We start from the raw sequence: 19,042 nt of genomic DNA, 5'->3' as shown, positions 1-19,042 counted from the left end.
TTATTATATGTATTATATATAACCTTTAATATACTTACAAATTATATACGTATATACTTACATATATATAATACATATAATAAAAGGTTATATATAATACATATAACCTTTTATTATATGTATTATATATAATATAACCTTTAATATACTTACAAATTATATATGTATATAATGTATATACCTTTTATTATATATATTATATATAATATTCATTCAAATGAATGAATACAAGAGAAAACTGAAAGAATAATCAAAAGGAATTTGATTAAATACTGATGGAGGGACAAGAGATTTACTTCTCTAGGCACAAGCATAAAGAAAGAACATATAAATTATATTGAATTCAATCCTAGTCTCAATTTTGAAATTAGAAATATCACTTAACCTTTATTAGTAAACAGCTTACTCCTATGGTAATCCTCAGGTTTCTACTATGAATCACTTAGTTCAACCAATTTTAAAGAGCAGAGATGCCCACTCTCTGCAAAAGGCTATACAAGGGTTACATTTAAAATTAGTTCAACCATTGTGGAAGACAGTGTGGCGATTCCTCAAGGACCTAGAAATAGAAATTCCATTTGACCCAGCAATCCCATTACTGGGTATATATCCAAAGGATTATAAATCGTTCTATTATAAGGACACATGCACACGAATGTTCATTGCGGCACTGTTGACAATAGCAAAGACCTGGAACCTACCCAAATGCCCATCGATGATAGACTGGATGGGGAAAATGTGGCACATATACACCATGGAATACTATGCAGCCATATAAAAACGATGAGTTCGTATCCTTCGTAGGGACATGGATGAACCTGGAAACCATCATTCTCATCAAACTGACACAAGAACAGAAAATCAAACACCGCATGTTGTCACTCAGGCGGGTGTCGAACAATGAGAACACATGGACACAGGGAGGGGAGCATCACACACTAGGTTCTGTTGGGGGAACTAGGGGACGGACAGCAGGGAGTGGGGAGTTGGGGAGGGGTAACATTGGGAGAAATGTCAGATATAGGTGATGGGGAGGAAGGCAGTAAACCACATTGCCATGTATGTACCTATGCAACAATCTTGCATGTTCTTCACATGTACCCGAAAACCTAAAATGCAGTTTATATATATATATATATATATATATATATATATATATATATATATTTTAAAGGGGGAACTTAGTTCAAGATTTTCCCAGTGGGACAACACTGGCACATAGCAAATGTAATAAAAATCATTCTTCACCCCACCATTCACCCTCAGAAGAATGTTCTCTGTGGTAAATGCAGCCAAAATATAATAAGAGAGTCAATTAAAAGTGGAAGATCCAAATTTAAAAATAAAAAGCAGAAAACTGAATGGAAAATGAAGTTCTAAAAAGGATTAGATCATATGAAATACAGAGAGAAGAAACACAAGCCACATACTTACTAGAGTAAGAAATGGATGGTTAGATCAGTAAGACAAAGTAAGCGCACAGTGAAAAAAACACTATGGACAAATTAACAGGTTATTCCTGTTATTTCAAATTTTTGATACTGTTCTCTCAACAGACATATCCCCAAGCAAATATAGTTTCTCCACCCACCTTTCAACTTTTTTCATCTCTGTATTTACAATTTAGCCAGATCTGGCAAGTTCAAATCTTGTCTCCTTTCAATTAGTCCATTCTACAAGGAACATCAGAATGTTCTTCCAACTATATCAATTTGCAACCTCATACTAATCAGCAAACTCTTCTGATGTTTCTAGATACCCTCTGGCTCAAGCATAAGCTACTTAAGGACTTCAGGACTCTCTACCACCTGCCCCATTCTCCCTAACCAGCTTCATATATTCTTATCCTTAATCTTCACTCGTCCAAGGGAAATCTTACAATTTTTCATACATGGTCTTTTCACTTTCACCTTCTACCCTTTATTCAAGATGTCCCTTATGCCTGGAAGAACCTGCTCACTCAATATATTAAAACATGTTTCCTAAGTACTTGGATTTGACTGAAAATACTTCTATAACTAATCCCAAATCACCTTCCTAGATCACTTTATTCTTATTTGCTAAACTTATTTCTCAGTCATGTTAATGTTACATGTATCAAATATTCATTAAAATGAAAACAGGCTGATTCTCATCCCTACAGGGATAAGCTCGTCAATCAATAAGCTTTTATAGCATATAAGGGCTTGAATAAACAACATAGGGAAGGAATCTATTGTTAATACAAACTATAGCCTGCATAATACTAACTTTTTAATTGCATTTTAGGTTTTGGGGTACATGTGAAGAACATGCAAGATTGTTGCATAGGTACACACATAGCAGTGTGATTTGCTGCCTTCCTCCCCTTCACCTATATCTAACTTTAAACGACTTTCCAAAATACTGACTTACCAAGCATACCAGACATTAGCCAGTAAAGGTGGTTAATGTTCAGATTATCTTTAACCAAACTCCCTATTAACCATGACTTAAAATTTAGCCATATTGTACATGCAAGTATACTTTCATCACCACTGAATTATAGGAACTCACATAAACTCCATAATACTTTGTGTCCAGTGTGTAATGAATCAATAATGACGATTATTTGCTTCTTAAGATTCTAGTTAATACAACAGAAAAATCTATCTTAATTCTGAAAAATAATAAAGATGATTACAAATGGTAGACTTTCATCTGTTTCCTACCTGTGCTAATCCCAACTATTCTAGGAGTGGCAAAGTCACTGTCATGAAAAGGGCAGGAAAGATGAAAAATAATTATGTCAGTTATTTCACTCTGCATTTGGTGGGAAAAGGATCTTTCTAAAGCAGGACATAGAGAGACAACACATACATTAAACTCATTTCTGGCTTCACCAACATTTTAGAGTAAATACAATAGAGGGCAGGTACCATTATTGATAGCATCATCTCATGAGATTTGAAATATGATATTGGGTTTTGGGAGAAAAAACATGAAAATTATACCTGAGGAATCATTTCCGAAGGTTAAAATCAAGTCACAACAGAGTGGGAAGGTATTAAAGATGGGGTACTAATTACTTTTGATTTCTTGCTTACTCTTCTACACTAATGCAGGTTGAGTATCCCTAATCCGGAAAGCCAAAATGCTCCAAACTCTAAACTTTTTGAGTACTGTCATGATGATCAAAGGAAATGCTCATTGGAGCATTTCAGATTTCCAGATTAGGGAAGCTGAACTGGTAAGTATATAATGCATACATTTGAAATCTGAAAAAGATTGAAATCTGAAACACTTTAGGTCCCAAGCATTTTGGATAATGGATTATCAACCTGTATAGATAATTTCCTCATCAATGAGATATAGGAATTTAATAACACTGAAATGCAACAGACTGTGAAAAGAAATCAGAAGCCTAAATCCTACAAAATAAAAGCTTTAAAAGAAAAATGACATACAATTTAATAAAAACTCAGAAATTATATAATTAAAAATGACCAGGGTTCTATTATTTTAACCCTGAATCACTCATACACAAAAAGGAAAAAGGCTTCCTGCCAGGTGCAGTGGCTCATGCCTGTAATTCAGGGGAGGCTGAGGCGGATAGATCACCTGAGGTCGGGAGTTCAAGACCAGCCTGACCAAGATGGTGAAACCCCGCCTCACTAAAAATACAAAAAAATTAGCTGGGAAAGGTGGCAGGTGCCTGTAATCTCAGCTACTTGGGAGGCTGAGGAAGGAGAATCACTTGAACCCGGGAGGCGGAGGTTGCAGTCAGCTGAGATCGCACCACTGCACTCCAGCCTGGGTGACAGAGCGAGACTCCATCTCAAAAAAAAAAAAAAAAAAAAAAAAAAGGGCTTCACAAAGAGCCATTCATTCCTCTAATGATTTTGGTTATTTTCTATTCATGGGCAAACATGGTAGAATTACCTGATACTATACTTTACATAAAATAAAAACTTTATGCCGGTTGAGCCTCTTCTGGCCAATCCCAGAATTAATATGAAAAACTGCAAAGTTTTTCATATTAATAGCAAAGATATTCTAATACCTTCACTGACTTTGACCAAAAATAAGGATAGGTTCCAGTTTACACGAGGTAAGGAGGAAGAAGAGAGTATAAAAGGGATAAGTTTAAAAAGAAAAAAAAGAAGAAACCAGACGAATGTAGGAAATGGTGGAGCCTTGACTGGACATTTGTACTGGACTCTTAAAAAAGTCAATGTCACTAAAGAAAGTAAGTGGGAACTGCACTACTCCAACAGAGACTTCAGAGACCTCACCAAATACTACATGAACTTGACTGAATTTTGGTTTAAAAAAAGGTGTAACAGAAATTCTTGGGACAACTGAAGAAATCTGAATATGGACCGAATGTTAAACGATACTATGGATTACTATTAGTTTTCTTATACATAATAATGGTATTGTGCTTAAGTTTGTCCTTTCTGTTAAGAGATGCAGGCTGAAGTGTTTAGTAGTAAAGCGACATATTACCACTTAATTTTCATGACACAGCAAAAAAATCTGTGTGTATATACGTACAGAAGGCATGTGGGGGTGTGTTGTACTGTTCTTTCCATTTTTCTGCACATTTGACATTCTTCTTAAGAAAAAGCTGGGACAAAGAAAGCTGGGAAATGATGTTTGAGATGAAGGAAAGGGGGTAGGAGAAATACGGAAAAATAACTTCATCCAAAATGCATTTTAAAAGGTGAAATAACAAAATTTGAAAGACAGAAATATAATGTTAGGAGAGAAACAATTATCATGAAAAACAGCAGAATGGTAGGATATGAATTTCTGAAGAAAATGGTTCTCTCTCAAACAGAGGTAATATACTCAGTCATGAGGGCCCTGGGGAAATAAGTATAATTCCAAGAAAGAATGCCAGGGCTGGACTCAGTGTTTTAATCTGCTATCTGAGTCACAGCTGAAACAATTCCATGGCAACAGAACAGATCGGACTCAGACAATCCAGAGAAGCCTGCCCACTGGTCTAGACCTCCCTGCTAGATACAATCACTCGCTCCAGCCTATGTGAATACTAACAGTAAGGACAACGTATGCTGTCACCTCACCTAATTTTCTTTGGTAAAAGACCAAGAATATACTTTTGTAGCCCAAAGAGGTCTGCATACAATCCAACAATATTTTCATTTAGAAGGAAATTTCTTAACACAATGAACTTTATTACTAAATCAATTTATGTTACTGAAGATAGTTAAGTACTTCCTTCATAAAATTATTACTATTATAGCTTGGCTTGGGGAGAGATGGGAAAATCAACCTCCTTTCCTTTCTTAAGCACGTCACACATTAAATAAGTATCAAATTTCAATGTACAATGTAAGTATCTGGAATGCGGATAAAATGCAGATTTGTAAGCTCCACATCCTGAGATTCTGATTCTATTGCCAGACGTGAGGATGCCTGTAATAAGCTCCCCAGGGATTCTGATTTAGGTACTCCAGGGTTCCGGTAGAGTTCTATGCTTCCATAAACAGCAAAGTTTGACTCTGATTAGATATAATGTGGTGTTAGTAAGGAATACTAAACTGGGAGTCAGGAAATCTGGGATTTGTTACTAACTGATGGTATTCAACTTTGGGCAAGTCAATGTCTCTGTGCCTCAGTTGTCTCATATGCTCTGGGAGGATAATTCTGCCCGCCCCACTTAGCATACCTCATGTACATGCTAATTTATACAAAAGTGACTGAAGAGTATGAAGAGCTTAACAAATAAGCATTCTATCTTTGAGGGGGGAATCTTTAATCTTATTTGGTGAGCTTAGTATTATCTATTGTACTCCCAACAAGAGCCAACTGCAGATTAGTCCCCCCTCTTTCCTTAGGCTTAACCTAACCACAACAGTGCTAGAGTAAAGTGACATTCTTATCATTTGACATCCCCCGCAGCCAAAAGAAGACAGAAAGCACAAAGATAATGAGGACATCACTTAAGTATTATGAAAATTAAATGTAAAAGAGGTATATGTCTTGGGACAGTTCTTACCAAGTCTATGAGTTTGGTAACAGGAACTTCTCGGATTGGTCTTTTCATGCGGCACAAAGCCTCTAAAGATGTACCAAAACAGCTTGGGAGGTAATTTCCACTAATGGTCAAGAAGTAATCTTTGCCTCGATCCAGGTGAAGGACAAGAATATCTTCAATCTTATCTTCCCCCGAGTTCAAGATGGTTACAGAGTCTTTGCTGACATACACATCAAGAGAAATGTCCACTGTCTCATCTGAAATATAAGAGATGATACATGGTAACAGAAAAACTTCCAGTGGGAAAGCAAAAAGAGTATAAGAACCAACAGAAAAGTGTCCTCTAAAAAAATCATTGAGCAATGATGGGGAAGAGATAGGACACACAATAGAGGTATAACCAATATGACAGTAAAGGTAAGAGACATGTGGTTAGAAAACAGGAAGTTATATCAAGGATGGGAGTCATGGGGACATCAAGCAGAGACAATGGTAAAGGGAAAACTCACTTGGCTCCAAGTAGCCCTCAAAGGGTTCAGCCCGAAGCCATGGCTTGCAGTACTGGCTGTCATTAAGCTTAGGGATGAAAGAAAAATGGCAGGGAACCTGTCCATTGTTGCTGATCTGGAACTTCTCCTTTTGTAGTTGCCGAAACTTCACATTTTCAAACACAAACTGGGGAATAACAGACAGACACAAACATGCATCACTAGTAGGGGAAGTAAGTCAGTTGGATTATTCCATGGAGGATATGAGGAATAAGGTAATTGTTAAACAGGTGTGCAGATGCCATAGACATTCACCAACTGCACCAACTTCACAGCATCCACTTGCATATATTATTATACTCACACCAGCAGAGAAGGAGTTAGGTGGCTCTTGCTACTTCTCCAGGCTACTCTGATCATTCCTAGGATCCTAAGAGGGTAACCCAACCTTGGTTCAGAGCATTCATCCTGTGACCAAGTCCTGGTTTCTGAGATATGAATTAACTAGCAACTCTGAAACATTAAACAAGAGCAGCTAACAAGAGAGGACTTACTACGTGCCGGGTGCTGTTCTGAGAGCTTCACATGTATTAACTCATATAATCCTTACAACTACCCCTTAAACCAGAAAAGGAAACTGCGGCTCTGAGCGGGTAAGACATTTGCCTGAGGTCATACATCTAATAAACGGCAGTGCTAGGATTGCAATGGAAGCAGTTTGATGCCAGCGACATGGGCTTAACCACTTTGCTATGTTGCCTTTTCTAAGTAGCACTTTCTTCTGTGCTAACCACAGTGGGCAGTAGACAGGGAAATCATGTATTTTTGCTCACCTCCCTCCTGCTGAGTTCTAAGGAAGGAAGGAAGTCATTTTCCATTCTGTCCATGATGCGTACAATATCTTCAAACACTTTCCGGTACCTTCGTTCATCCACAACCTTCACCTGAAAGAAAATGTATTCTCTTTTCAGTCTTATATGTTTCTAGCTCATCTCCCTTGGAGATTATCTCACAATTTAAAACTGGTCATTACAGCAACCATTTAAAATAAACTGTCGTGCAAACAATATCGTCACTTTCTATATCTTGTTTCACCCACAACTTTCACCTGAAAGAAAACAGATCCTTGCTTTAGTTTTATGTGCTCTCGATTTTTATATCTCCAAGCATCTCTAACAATTTTTAAGAGGTCACTAAAGCAAACATAAATTCAACAAAGCATTACAGAAGCACACACTTTAAGGTAAAGGTAAGATTACGTGGCTAAACTCTTGTAAAAGTTAAACCCCTATGTTAAGAAGCTTGGCAATAATAAATACTTGGGAAGAATATTTTCTTGCTTCATTGTTATTTGGTAGTGGAGAAATTGTAATGATTGTGGTAAAAATGATTTCTTGCACTGTAGAAAATGACAGTGTCAAAACACGGCAATTACTGTTTCTAACAATCATAACTTGGCGAGGTGGCAGAAAATATCATTAAAAGGCTTTTAATTCTATTAGAGTCTATGTATAATATCAAGAATTATAATATCACTGTTCAGATTATATAATAGCAGAGATATATTAATAAATGGAACCTACAGCCATTTTAGAAAACGGCTGAAACAAAATGTCCTAGACTAGAGCAAAACCATGACAACGGATAAACACATCTCGACTGATAGATAAAAAAATTTCCCACCTGACACAGCACTTTCAGCTTCCTGATATAGCTGTGTTTTTCTAAATATTAAGGCTTCATACAAACCAATGCCAAAATTAATTAACACAGATTTTAACTTGAGAGATTGGTTTCTTTTTTAGACTAGGACATTTCACAAAAATCCATGTCAAAAAAATTGATACATGCAGCAAAGTTTCTAAAAAGATGTGAAAAGAGATGCTGGTGAGACTGTTGGGAAATAGGAATGCTTTTACACTGTTGGTGGGAGTGTAAATTAGTTCAACCATTGTGGAAGACAGTGTGGCAATTCCTCAAGGATCTAGAGCCAGAAATACCATTTGACCCAGCAATCCCATTACTGGGTATATACCCAAAAGAATCTAAATCATTCTACTATAAAGACACATGCATACGTTATGTTTATTGCAGCACTACTGACAATAGCAAAGACATGTAAACAACCCAAATGCCCACTAATGATACACTGGATAAAGAAAATGTGGTATATATATATAGCATGGAATATTATGCAGCTACAAAAAGGAATGAGATCAGGCTGGGCACGGTGGTTCATGCCTGTAATCCTAGCACTTTGGGAAGCCGAGGAGGATGGATCACTTGAGGTTAGGAGTTCAAAACCAACCTGGCCAACATGGTGAAACCCTGTCTCCACTAAAAATACAAAAAAATTAGCTGGGTGTGGTGGTGGGTGCCTGTAAATACCAGCTACTCGGGAGGCTGAGGCAGGAGAATCACTTGAGTCTGGGAGGCAGAGGTTGAAGTGAGCCAAAATTGTGCCACTGCACTCCAGCCTGGGCAAAAGAGCGAGACTCTGTCTCAAAAAAATAAAAAAAAATCATGTCCTTAGCAGGGACATGGATGCAGCTGGAAGCCGTCATCCTCAGCAAACTAACACAGGAACAGAAAACCAAACACTGCATGTTCTCACTCATAAGTGGGAGCTGAACAATGAGAACACATGGACACGGGGAGAGGAACAACACACACAGGCCCAGTCAGGGGGTAAGGGGGTGAGGGGAGGGAGAGCGTAAGGACAATCAGCTAATGCATGCCGGACTTAAAACCTAGATGATGAGTTGATAGGTGCAGCAAACCACCATGGCACACATATACCTATGTAACAAACCTATGTTCTGCACTTGTATCCTGGAACTTAAAACAAAAATTAAAAAAAGATGTGGGAAATAAGAGAACATCAAAGCTGAGTCAAATATCTCAGACTGTGGAGTTATTTCACATACTTGAACTGTAACTCTTAGAGGACTGAGGATCAAACAATCACTTTACCATCACCAGGGTCCATATTATAGCATTAGGTTAAGATAAAATTTTTTTTGATAAATTTTGTACTTTTACAAAACTTTGCAACTTTTAATTTCCAAAAGTATTTTGCACATGTCTTTTTACTTTCACAACCTGGAAGGCTACCAAAGCAAGGAATATTTTTGTTCTGATACTTGAGAACATTAAGATACAAAACAATCAACAAATCTCCTCACTGCCATAGTTAATATCAAAGGTGACATCTGGACTAGTGTAAGACTCTTTCCAATATACCAGATATGTGACAGAATCAACTTGAGTATGTCTTAATAAGCACAGCTACCTGGACCTACTAATCACAATCTCTAGGGGTGGGGGCCCATGTATTCATACTTTTTTTTAAAGCTAAAGAATTTTTATATCCACTGAAGTCTGAGAACCAATGCAACAGATCACAGTACAAGTGCAGGGGTGGAACCCTATCCCAGCTTTATCTCAGCCAGTCCACATCAAGTCTTCTGAAATTAATTGGCCATGGTGCACTTGGCTCCTTTGTTAAGTCACTGGTGCCAATGGTGGTGAAAATGCAGTGTGGTTTTTAAAGCCTCTAATCACAGCATGCCCAAAAATCCAAAACATGGCGTGGTTACTCGGTAAAATCAAACCTTTTCTCAGTGGGTTATCATGATCACCACACTTAATGGCAAATCCAGGATAATGGTGGGGTAACCCCAAAGAATTTCACAACCTGATACATCCATTTTAGTAAAGGAAACTACTGACAAAATTAGGAATTTGAAAAAAAGTACAATGAGCTAGGTCTTTATGTAATAAGATGGACAGCTCTCCAAGACACACTGCTGATTTAAAAAAAAAAATCAAGTTGTAGACCAATATATACATATGAGACCGCTTAAGATATACAGACACCTACACACAAAAGAGTATTTTGTCTATGGGTGAACAAAAAAGCATATACAAAGGTCTAGAACTGCACTGTCCAGTACAACAGTGATTAGCTACATAGGGAATTTGAATTTAAATTACTTCAAATTAAATAGAATAAAAAGTTCAGTTCTCAGTTGCCCTAGCCACATTTCAAGTACTCAATAGCCCTCTGTGGCTAGTAGCCACTGGACTGGACAGCACAGATACAGGACATTTCCATCATCACAGAAAGCTCTATTGGGCAGCACTGGTCTAGAAAGACATAAACTCATAAGAGTAGTGGCCTGCCTGGGGAATTGGGGGTTAGGCAAAGTTGGGAGTAGGAGACAGAACAGGGATTGAAGAACTTCTGATTTATCTGTTAATTCTGCTTAAATTTCCTTTTAATTTTTTTAAAAGCACTTGAATTACAACTTAAAAATCACTAAAAACTCAAAAGGCAGATCTTTATTAAAGATACACAAAAATACACAGGAAGCCTGAAAAAAATATAAATATCCCACCAGAAGCTCTGCATTAATGTGTAGGGAGCATTAAAAACATTCCAAGGTTTTGAAAAGAAATACAAACAAAAAAGCCAAGCATAGCTGATCAAACCAAAGAGGTTAGTGTTTGAGGAAAGATATCCTCTCAAAATGGATTAACAGAATTTAAATGAAGATAAGGGGGCAGACTTCAGGTACAAACCAGACATTAGATGGGCCAAAAGAAGTTATCTAAAGGTATATTTCATCAGGTTCTATGGAATTATAGAGGCATTGTGGGGTAGCAGAAAGAGCATAGAGTTGGGAGTTAGGCCGACTTAAGATTGGAATCTCAGCTCTCCTCCTAGTTGAATGCTCTTAGATAAATTACTTAAACTTGCTGTTCTCCATCTGCTCATCTGTTAAATGGGAAATACAGTCAGTCGTCCCTTGATATCTGTGGGAGATTGGTTCTGGCACTGCCTGTGTATAACCAAATTCATGCATACTCATGTCCCACAGTTGGCCCTCCTTATACGTGGGTTTCACATCCTGTGAATACTGTATTTTCCATCTGCATTTGGTTGAAAAAATCTGGGTATATGTGGATCTGTGCAGTTCAAACCCAGGTTGTTCAAGGATCAACTGTATTTAAAGCGTTGTTGTGAGGAGTAAATGAGATGCGTGCAAATTGCCTCATAGTCCGTGGCACACAGCTACTAGCTGCTATCTGAGGGACAGTTACTATTATTGATGATTATTATTTTAAACTTTCAAAATGGACAAGAGTAAAGTGATGGTTGTCTTAATAAAATTTAAAATCTACTCTAAGATCAATAACTAATTTTGATCGTAAATGAAAAGCCCCAAAGTCTTTCTTCCTTAAAACAGGAGCAGGATAAAACAGGTTGGTGACATCTATATCAGAAGCCCCCTAAATTAACACACATACACAGAGGACAGAAATCTATCTCATTATGCTCTTTACTCATTAATCTTCATGAGTATGTACCAACATTACCCACACTTAATAGAGGAGGAAACTGAGGCATAAATACATTACATAAATTGTCCGTGGTTACACAGTCAGAAAGTGGTTGAATTGGGATGCAAATGCTGGAAGTCTACTACAAAGTCCATTCTATTAAGTACTCTACTGTATACATTCTGACAGATTATATGACTGTAGAGCTGGAAAATGCACAAGAAAGAACCAAATGTACTGTCTGTAACAAATCAGCATGATTACAAGATATAACCTGTACCAATAACACACAGTTTAAAAATACAATGGGAAAAAAATTTTACTCACTATAGAGACAGAAAATTAAGTAACTGGCCATTAATTCAGCCCAGGATAGAACAGAGTTAAAGAAAAAATTAAAACCTATGCTTCTGGACAAGATGACTTTACTACAATAGGGATGACGCTACATCTCTTAAGGCAATATACAGATTTGGCTGTATTCTGATCAGTCTGTGCCTTTGCTCCTGCTGTCACTACCCTTCCACCCAGAATCTCTCTCCTGGTGTTTTCCTTCTTAGCTGTCTGAAAAAACCTAGTTAACTCTTCATTATGCATACTTACTTTAGGTAGCTCAGGTTACCACCTAACCACTACACAGCATGAGAAACATCTGTGTCACTAAAAGGCCTGGTGCATTAAGAGCTACACAGACAGCATTTGGAAGGGTTAGGGGCACTAACCTCTCAATGCTGCAAATAGTTATTTGATTACAGAACATTTATGGCTCACTCAATTACTGATCTGTTCTGAGTCTAAATAATCCTCAAGTAATTGATACTTAACACACAAATAAATGAATGTACAAACAAGAGTTTACCCCAATATGGAAGAGGGCGCTAACAGGCTTGTGGTCACTGGTTTTCAGTTCCATGTGACTCCGATAATTAAGCTGATTAACATTTGTTCCTCTCCAAAGAATTCGGTCACACCAGGCTGGAACCCGGCATTTCCCACTGTAAGTAAAGAAATGAGTTATAAAGAAAGTATACCACATAAGAACATAATACCTACCATACTGGTTTAGACCAGGGTTAGGCTCTCTTGTTAAATGCTCCCAAAGAAACGTATACTTCTCCTTCCCTAGTGATCCCTACCTATCATCCTCCCTACTATTTTGCAACCTGTGAAGGGACTGTATTTACCGGTTTGCCACTGAAATCTTAGAACCTACCATGGTATCTGATGCAAAGTAATTGCTCAACGCATAGCTATCTAATGAATGAATGGTTCTGTTCGGATTGGGAGTACATCTTCAGCAATGTCACCATAGGAGAAAATATAATAGCATATTCTTAAAATATCCTCAGAAGATTTGGATTATATTTTGAACACTTCCTTTTCCTTTACTCTATGAGCATCAACGACACTTCACAACAGATAGATAGCTAATCAAGACTAAAACTCCAATCTTCTCTTCCTAGACTGAGCTTAATATTTGGAAAGGAATAACAGTATTGATTTCTCCTTTAAACTCAGACATTTATGGACAAGTCTAGCTTCTTCTAATAGAGAAGAAATAAAAATCAAACCATGCAAGTCTGAGCAAGTATCAGTCCACAGAATACCAAGGGTAGGGAAAAAGAACCTATTCATCATTCTATTAAAACAATCGGGCCAGGCGCGGTGGCTCAAGCCTGTAATCCCAGCACTGTGGGAGGCCGAGGCAGGTGGATCACGAGGTCAAGAGATCGAGACCATCCTGGTCAACATGGTGAAACCCCGTCTCTACTAAAAATACAAAAAATTAGCTGGGCATGGTGGCGCGTGCCTGTAATCCCAGTGACTCAGGAGGCTGGGGCAGGAGAATTGCCTGAACCCGGGAGGCGGAGGTTGCGGTGAGCCGAGATCGCACCATTGCACTCCAGCCTGGGTAACAAGAGCGAAACTCCGTCTCAAAAAAAAAAAAAAAAAATTAAACAAACAAACAAACAAACAAAAAAAACAATCAACACCTTGTACACCTGATCCAGAAGTGACACAGACATTTCTCATCAGTAGCTCTTCAGTTGACTCTCAAGTCAGGTGAGTGAAAGAAACAGAGCAAAGTGTACAAGATCTAACAGTGTCATTTGCTGGCCTGTTCCCTAGGAGCAAAGCAATATCAACTCCTCCCCACCCCAGTACTCTCAGAGTTTGAAACTGCTGAATATGCCTGTGGATTCTTTCTCTCTCAAGTTTCTGTGCTCAGCCAGCTAGGAAACCATAAGAAAGAAAGAAACAGACAGTAGGTAGAGGACAAATAGTTACTAAGAACTTACTGGGTGCACTTTACTAGGGTGATTAGGAAATCAAAAGAGTCTACTAAACAGTGGTTCTCAGTGTTCTCCAGCAGTAGCAGATGTTAGGTCCAAGTATCAGTATTTTTTGAAGTTCCCTAAGAGATTCTAAGGTCTTTTAAGGATTAAGAGCTACTGTGCTAGAACCTTTCAAGGCTCTTTGCCTTCTGGCACCCTGAGTTAAATAGCTGAGTAGTTTGGGAAAAAAAGAGCCAGAGCAGGCAATAGGTAAGAAATAAAGGCAAGATCAGGAAGGGAAAAATTTAAGCAAGTCTGCTGAGGTGAGAGAAATAAGGCACTGTAGGCAGCCCATATAAGTAATAACTTGACATACAAGTAATAACTTCCCTACGACAGGCTCACCTTTGAGTATAGATGAAAGAAACACTCTTATTGTTCTACAATAGCATGGAGGCACTGAGCCATTAGGTTTTTACATCTGCTTATGGCATGGCCTAAAAAATTCCTAGCCCCTTACCAATATGGAGGGTCAGAAATAAATCAAGCCTCAACCTTTTCTGTGAGAAGGTTCTTATTACTTTACCTGGAATCCCACTGGTCTGTTTTAGAGTCATACTTATAAGTGGGGATGAACTTGATTTCCCCTTCGTTGAAGTCAACAAAAGCTTTTTTCTGTGTGCGCTGAATATTTAGCTACAGGTAGAAAGAAGTATCAAATAAGTAGGTTAACACTATCTTAATATATGAGATAATCAGGTTGATAAGCCACTGTTCCTATTTCTAAGTAACTAGTTACACAGCCTTTACAACTGTGGTAAGTGCACACAAATGGAATTTCTGTACCTTATTAATTAAATCTCAGCATTACCACAGCATCTAAACTCACCCTCAGATAGGATGCTTGTTATTAGCATATCACTATTCTTTTATTGCTAATAGTAGCAGAGGGTAAAATGGAAAAATGCAATCTGAATAATTGTAAGTTCCTTGGAGCTGGGCAGGAATCATCCAGCACAATTTTAATGTAAAGAAAAAGCATACAGCCGGGCGCGGTGGCTCAAGCCTGTAATCCCAGCACTTTGGGAGGCCGAGGCGGGTGGATCATGAGGTCAAGAGATCGAGACCATCCTGGTCAACAAGGTGAAACCTCGTCTCTGCTAAAAATACAAAAATTAGCTGGGCATGATGGTGCATGCCTGTAGTCCCAGCTACTCGGGGGCTGAGGCCGGAGAGTTGCTTGAACCCAGGAGGCGGAGGTTGCGGTGAGCCAAGATCGTGCCATTGCACTCCAGCCTGGGCAACAACAGCAAAACTCCGTCTCAAAAAAAAAGAAAAAGCATACAAATGTTGAATGAATAATTCCACAAACCAAATTCAGTGAATAGTTACAAAGTGTTTGGAAAGAGCCTCACTCAAATATTTTTACCAGAGTTATATAACTCAGATTTTATCCTAAATGTACCCCTTTTGGAGGCAGAATAGAGAAAGAAAATGCAAATAAATTAGCCAGCCAACCACAATGTGAAGGTAGACACAGACAAGAATGGCTCATGACAAAAACCATTCTACTGCAAAACACCTGAATGTTGGTTACACTTGAAGGTTGAAAAGGCTCTCATAAAGATTTAGACATTTGAATGAAGTCAAAACATTTTCTTCCCTCAATAAGAAGCATTCACTTTTAGCAGCCAGTATCCATATGTTGAAGTAAAAATTCAAGTCACATGCCAGGTTCTGAGGCAAATTTATTGCCTCAAATACATGGAAACCAGGTTCTTGAGTATGAAGTTTTATATAAATGTTACAGTATCAATGCTTTTTCTGCAGGTTTTAAATACCAGCTAGCTTCAACTTATCATCTAGTTCCCATGAGCCCATAGCCTACGCTGTTCATCCCAGACAAACTTCTTTGCTGTGCTTCCCAATCCCCCTCACGGGGCCTCCCTCTTTTACCTCCAAGCTGTTCCTCAGCCTGCCAAGTAATCATAGAACAGTTTTCCCTGTTCCATCTGCCAAACCACATCAACATAGCTGAAGGCTCACTTCCTCCAGGAAGTGTTCTCCAATTAACCCCACCCATTCACCAACTCATTTATACCATCTCTGAAATCTCTTCTTGATAAAGACGTTTTAAATAAATGTTATACTTACTTTTTATCACTAATGTTATCTTCCCTCCTCCCATCCAAGTGTTTAATAAAAGCACTACAAATCTCATATGTGGTCAATGCATCACCAGTCACACTGTTTTCACAAGACAATAAGACCTTTGCATCCTTTCCTAGAGTAAGATATACCTCCCATAACTAACAATCTCATCTCCCATTAGGAAAGTTCCTATAACATGAAACTTTACTTACCTGGTCAAATTTCAAGAGTCTCTGAAGGTCATTCCTATTAATAAGACTTTTCACCTCACTGGCATCAGGCAAGCAGAGTCTATAATTTAAATCTCCCAACCATATGACAACACTGAAGATCATAAAATACATGAACAGAAGTAGCAGCAATTAGCATAAAAAATCAGAGAAGGATGGAGAGAAGAAAAATGGGTAAATTACTGGTAAGGGCTCACTCACCACTATCATACAAGGGGTTTAAAGTTGTAACTAATCCTTTGAGGGCAACTACTATCAACACCTGAGAGAGACAATGGATTACCAAATAGGTGGGAGAACAGGTACTCTATACACGAAGAATGAAAATGGGAAATATTATGTATGGGATTCAGAAGCCAAGGAGTTAATGTACTGAGAAGCATGCAGTTTATTTGCTGGAGTAGTTTCAAAATTTTGCCTGGCTGCTAGCCAGGTCTTTAGGGGAAGAGAATTTGAACATTTTCTGCCTCTCAGACTCCTGAAGTTCTGCAGGCTCTCCACTAAGGTCTGCATGGTTTGAGTGACAGCTCTCCCAGACAGGACCCACTAAGAAAATTAGGCCTAGGGCTCTCTAGTGTAGCCTAATCTGTCTACCATTGCCCAAGTCACAGGCAGAAAGGAGACTGGCATTCCATGGGATCCTCAGCTCCCAATAACAGCAACAGGCCCTTAGATATGCTGAGAGCCCTGCAAAAGGAAACAACGCAATTACCACGTCAAAATGGATTCCCCTGTTGAGTGACCTGAAGTTCCCAACAGGTCATTCTGACAATCCCAAACGCAACATGAAATTTATGGAATCTGGGGAAATAAATTTATGGAATTTCATGGCAACTTCATGACCATAAATTTTAAGGCCTTGACCTTACCACTGTGAAACAGAATTCCACACGATCCTAATTTCCTAATTATTGAGACATTATGGAAAACAGCTGAATCCTCCTCTTTCCCCAATTACTCTATTCCCCATATTAATTTCTTTAAAACTAATCATTTTCTACCACCACCATATCTACTCCTCAACACATCTCTGCTTCTATGCTTATTAAATCCCATTCTTCACTGACCTCTCTCTGCTGCCCCTATTTTTAATAAGCACAGCCATTAAAAAGAATAGTGTAGATCTATACATACTGGCTTGGAAAGGGATCCACAATAAATAGGATAAATACAGTCATATACACCAAGTATATATGTGTGTGTTTGTATGTGAATACAGGCTACGATAGCGCCGTGTAATAGAATCATAATGCACCTCATAATATAATTTAAAATTTTCTAGTGGCGCATTTAAAAAGAAAAAAAAAAACAAATGAAAATATTAATAAACTTCATTTCACTCAATACATCCAGATTATCATTTCAACATGCGACCAGTATTTTAGAAATCAAGATATTGTACATCTTTTTCCTAAGTCTTTAAAATCCAATATATAGTTTATGCATTCAGCATATCTTAATTTGGACCAGTCACTTTCAAGTACCTAACAGCCCTATATGGCTACTGGTTGTCCTATTGAACAGTACAGATCTAAAGGGATACACACCCAACTATTAAGAACAGTTTCCTTTGGAGAGAGAGACTGGCCAGGTAGAGAGTAAGAAATGAGAAAATTTTACTTTTATCTTTTATTACATTTACAATGAATACTTCTATTTTATCATAAAAACAATAAAAACTGACCCCAACTACAGACCCTCCAGCATTATTCTAGATGCTCCACTAATAGAACTATCCTTTCCTCTGATATCAAGTCTAATTTCTCTGCCTCAATAATTCTGTTATTCCTCAAAAACCCTCTCTTTGTGACCCTAATCCCTCACTAGCAATCTTCACTCTTCACAGCTCTACAGTATCTCACCACATTTAATCTCTTCACTATCCAAACTCTCCTGTAGCCACCACTCAAAGGCTACAGGTGAGTTAACCACTTACTCATGTTTCATGATGTTCAATTGCGGGAGGGTCTGGTTTGGGACCACAAAACTAATTCTTGCACAAATGTCCTTATAATCTTGATTCCTTCTCTCAAAGTCCTCCACGTGGGCAGCCAGATGGGAATTGACAATGCAAAACGTGGTGTTGTGAAATACAAATCTCACAGCTACCCCACCTTTGTTTCCCTGTTAGCAAGAGTAATTATTCAGTTAGTACACAGAACTAGCAACTGAACTTTACGTGAACATAAATACTAATCAAGCTCATTTCCAAAGTAACACACCATTTTCCCCATGATTCCAGTTCCAACTGTTTCTGTAGCAATATCACGAATATATCGACACTGATCCTTTCTGGCAAATATAAGGAGCATCATCCCAACAAGGCGCACCAGTTGAACCTATGAGTTCCAGGGAGTTACAAAAGGTTAATATTAACACCAATCTTTGCCACATATCTAACTCCCCACAACTAATTTTCCATCAAGATGATATACCGATGCCCAAATTTGAATACATATCCTCTAATTTCTCAGTGGACCCCATCAAGTGGATACCAATATTTTCTGGGGAGGCCCTAATCTGGCTCTGGCCAATAAAAGTTAAAAGCCTGGAGGGACAATCAGTACATTCAGCTCTAGATCCATT

At 38.2% G+C, this 19,042-nt stretch overlaps 1 protein-coding gene across 5 annotated transcripts in view; it reads right to left on the bottom strand.

The window, feature by feature from the left end:
• OCRL (OCRL inositol polyphosphate-5-phosphatase) overlaps positions 1-19,042 on the bottom strand; it is a 61,857-nt gene that overhangs the window by 11,285 nt on the left and 31,530 nt on the right. For all 5 annotated transcript variants that reach the window (XM_032260164.1, XM_032260161.1, XM_032260163.1 and 2 more), the window contains 8 exons: positions 18,679-18,795; positions 18,393-18,580; positions 16,439-16,550; positions 14,662-14,771; positions 12,659-12,794; positions 7,287-7,397; positions 6,475-6,640; positions 5,987-6,222 (listed from right to left, as the gene is read on the bottom strand). In XM_032260164.1, the coding sequence (XP_032116055.1) occupies positions 5,987-6,222; positions 6,475-6,640; positions 7,287-7,397; positions 12,659-12,794; positions 14,662-14,771; positions 16,439-16,550; positions 18,393-18,580; positions 18,679-18,795 (1,176 nt within the window). The remainder of the gene's footprint in view (positions 1-5,986; positions 6,223-6,474; positions 6,641-7,286; positions 7,398-12,658; positions 12,795-14,661; positions 14,772-16,438; positions 16,551-18,392; positions 18,581-18,678; positions 18,796-19,042) is intronic.

Source organism: Sapajus apella, unplaced genomic scaffold (assembly GCF_009761245.1).
Source record: "Sapajus apella isolate SASKATOON/1434 unplaced genomic scaffold, GSC_monkey_1.0 scaffold115, whole genome shotgun sequence".
In the NCBI taxonomy this organism is placed as follows: domain Eukaryota; kingdom Metazoa; phylum Chordata; class Mammalia; order Primates; family Cebidae; genus Sapajus; species Sapajus apella.
This window is presented reverse-complemented; position numbering and strand designations above follow the sequence as displayed.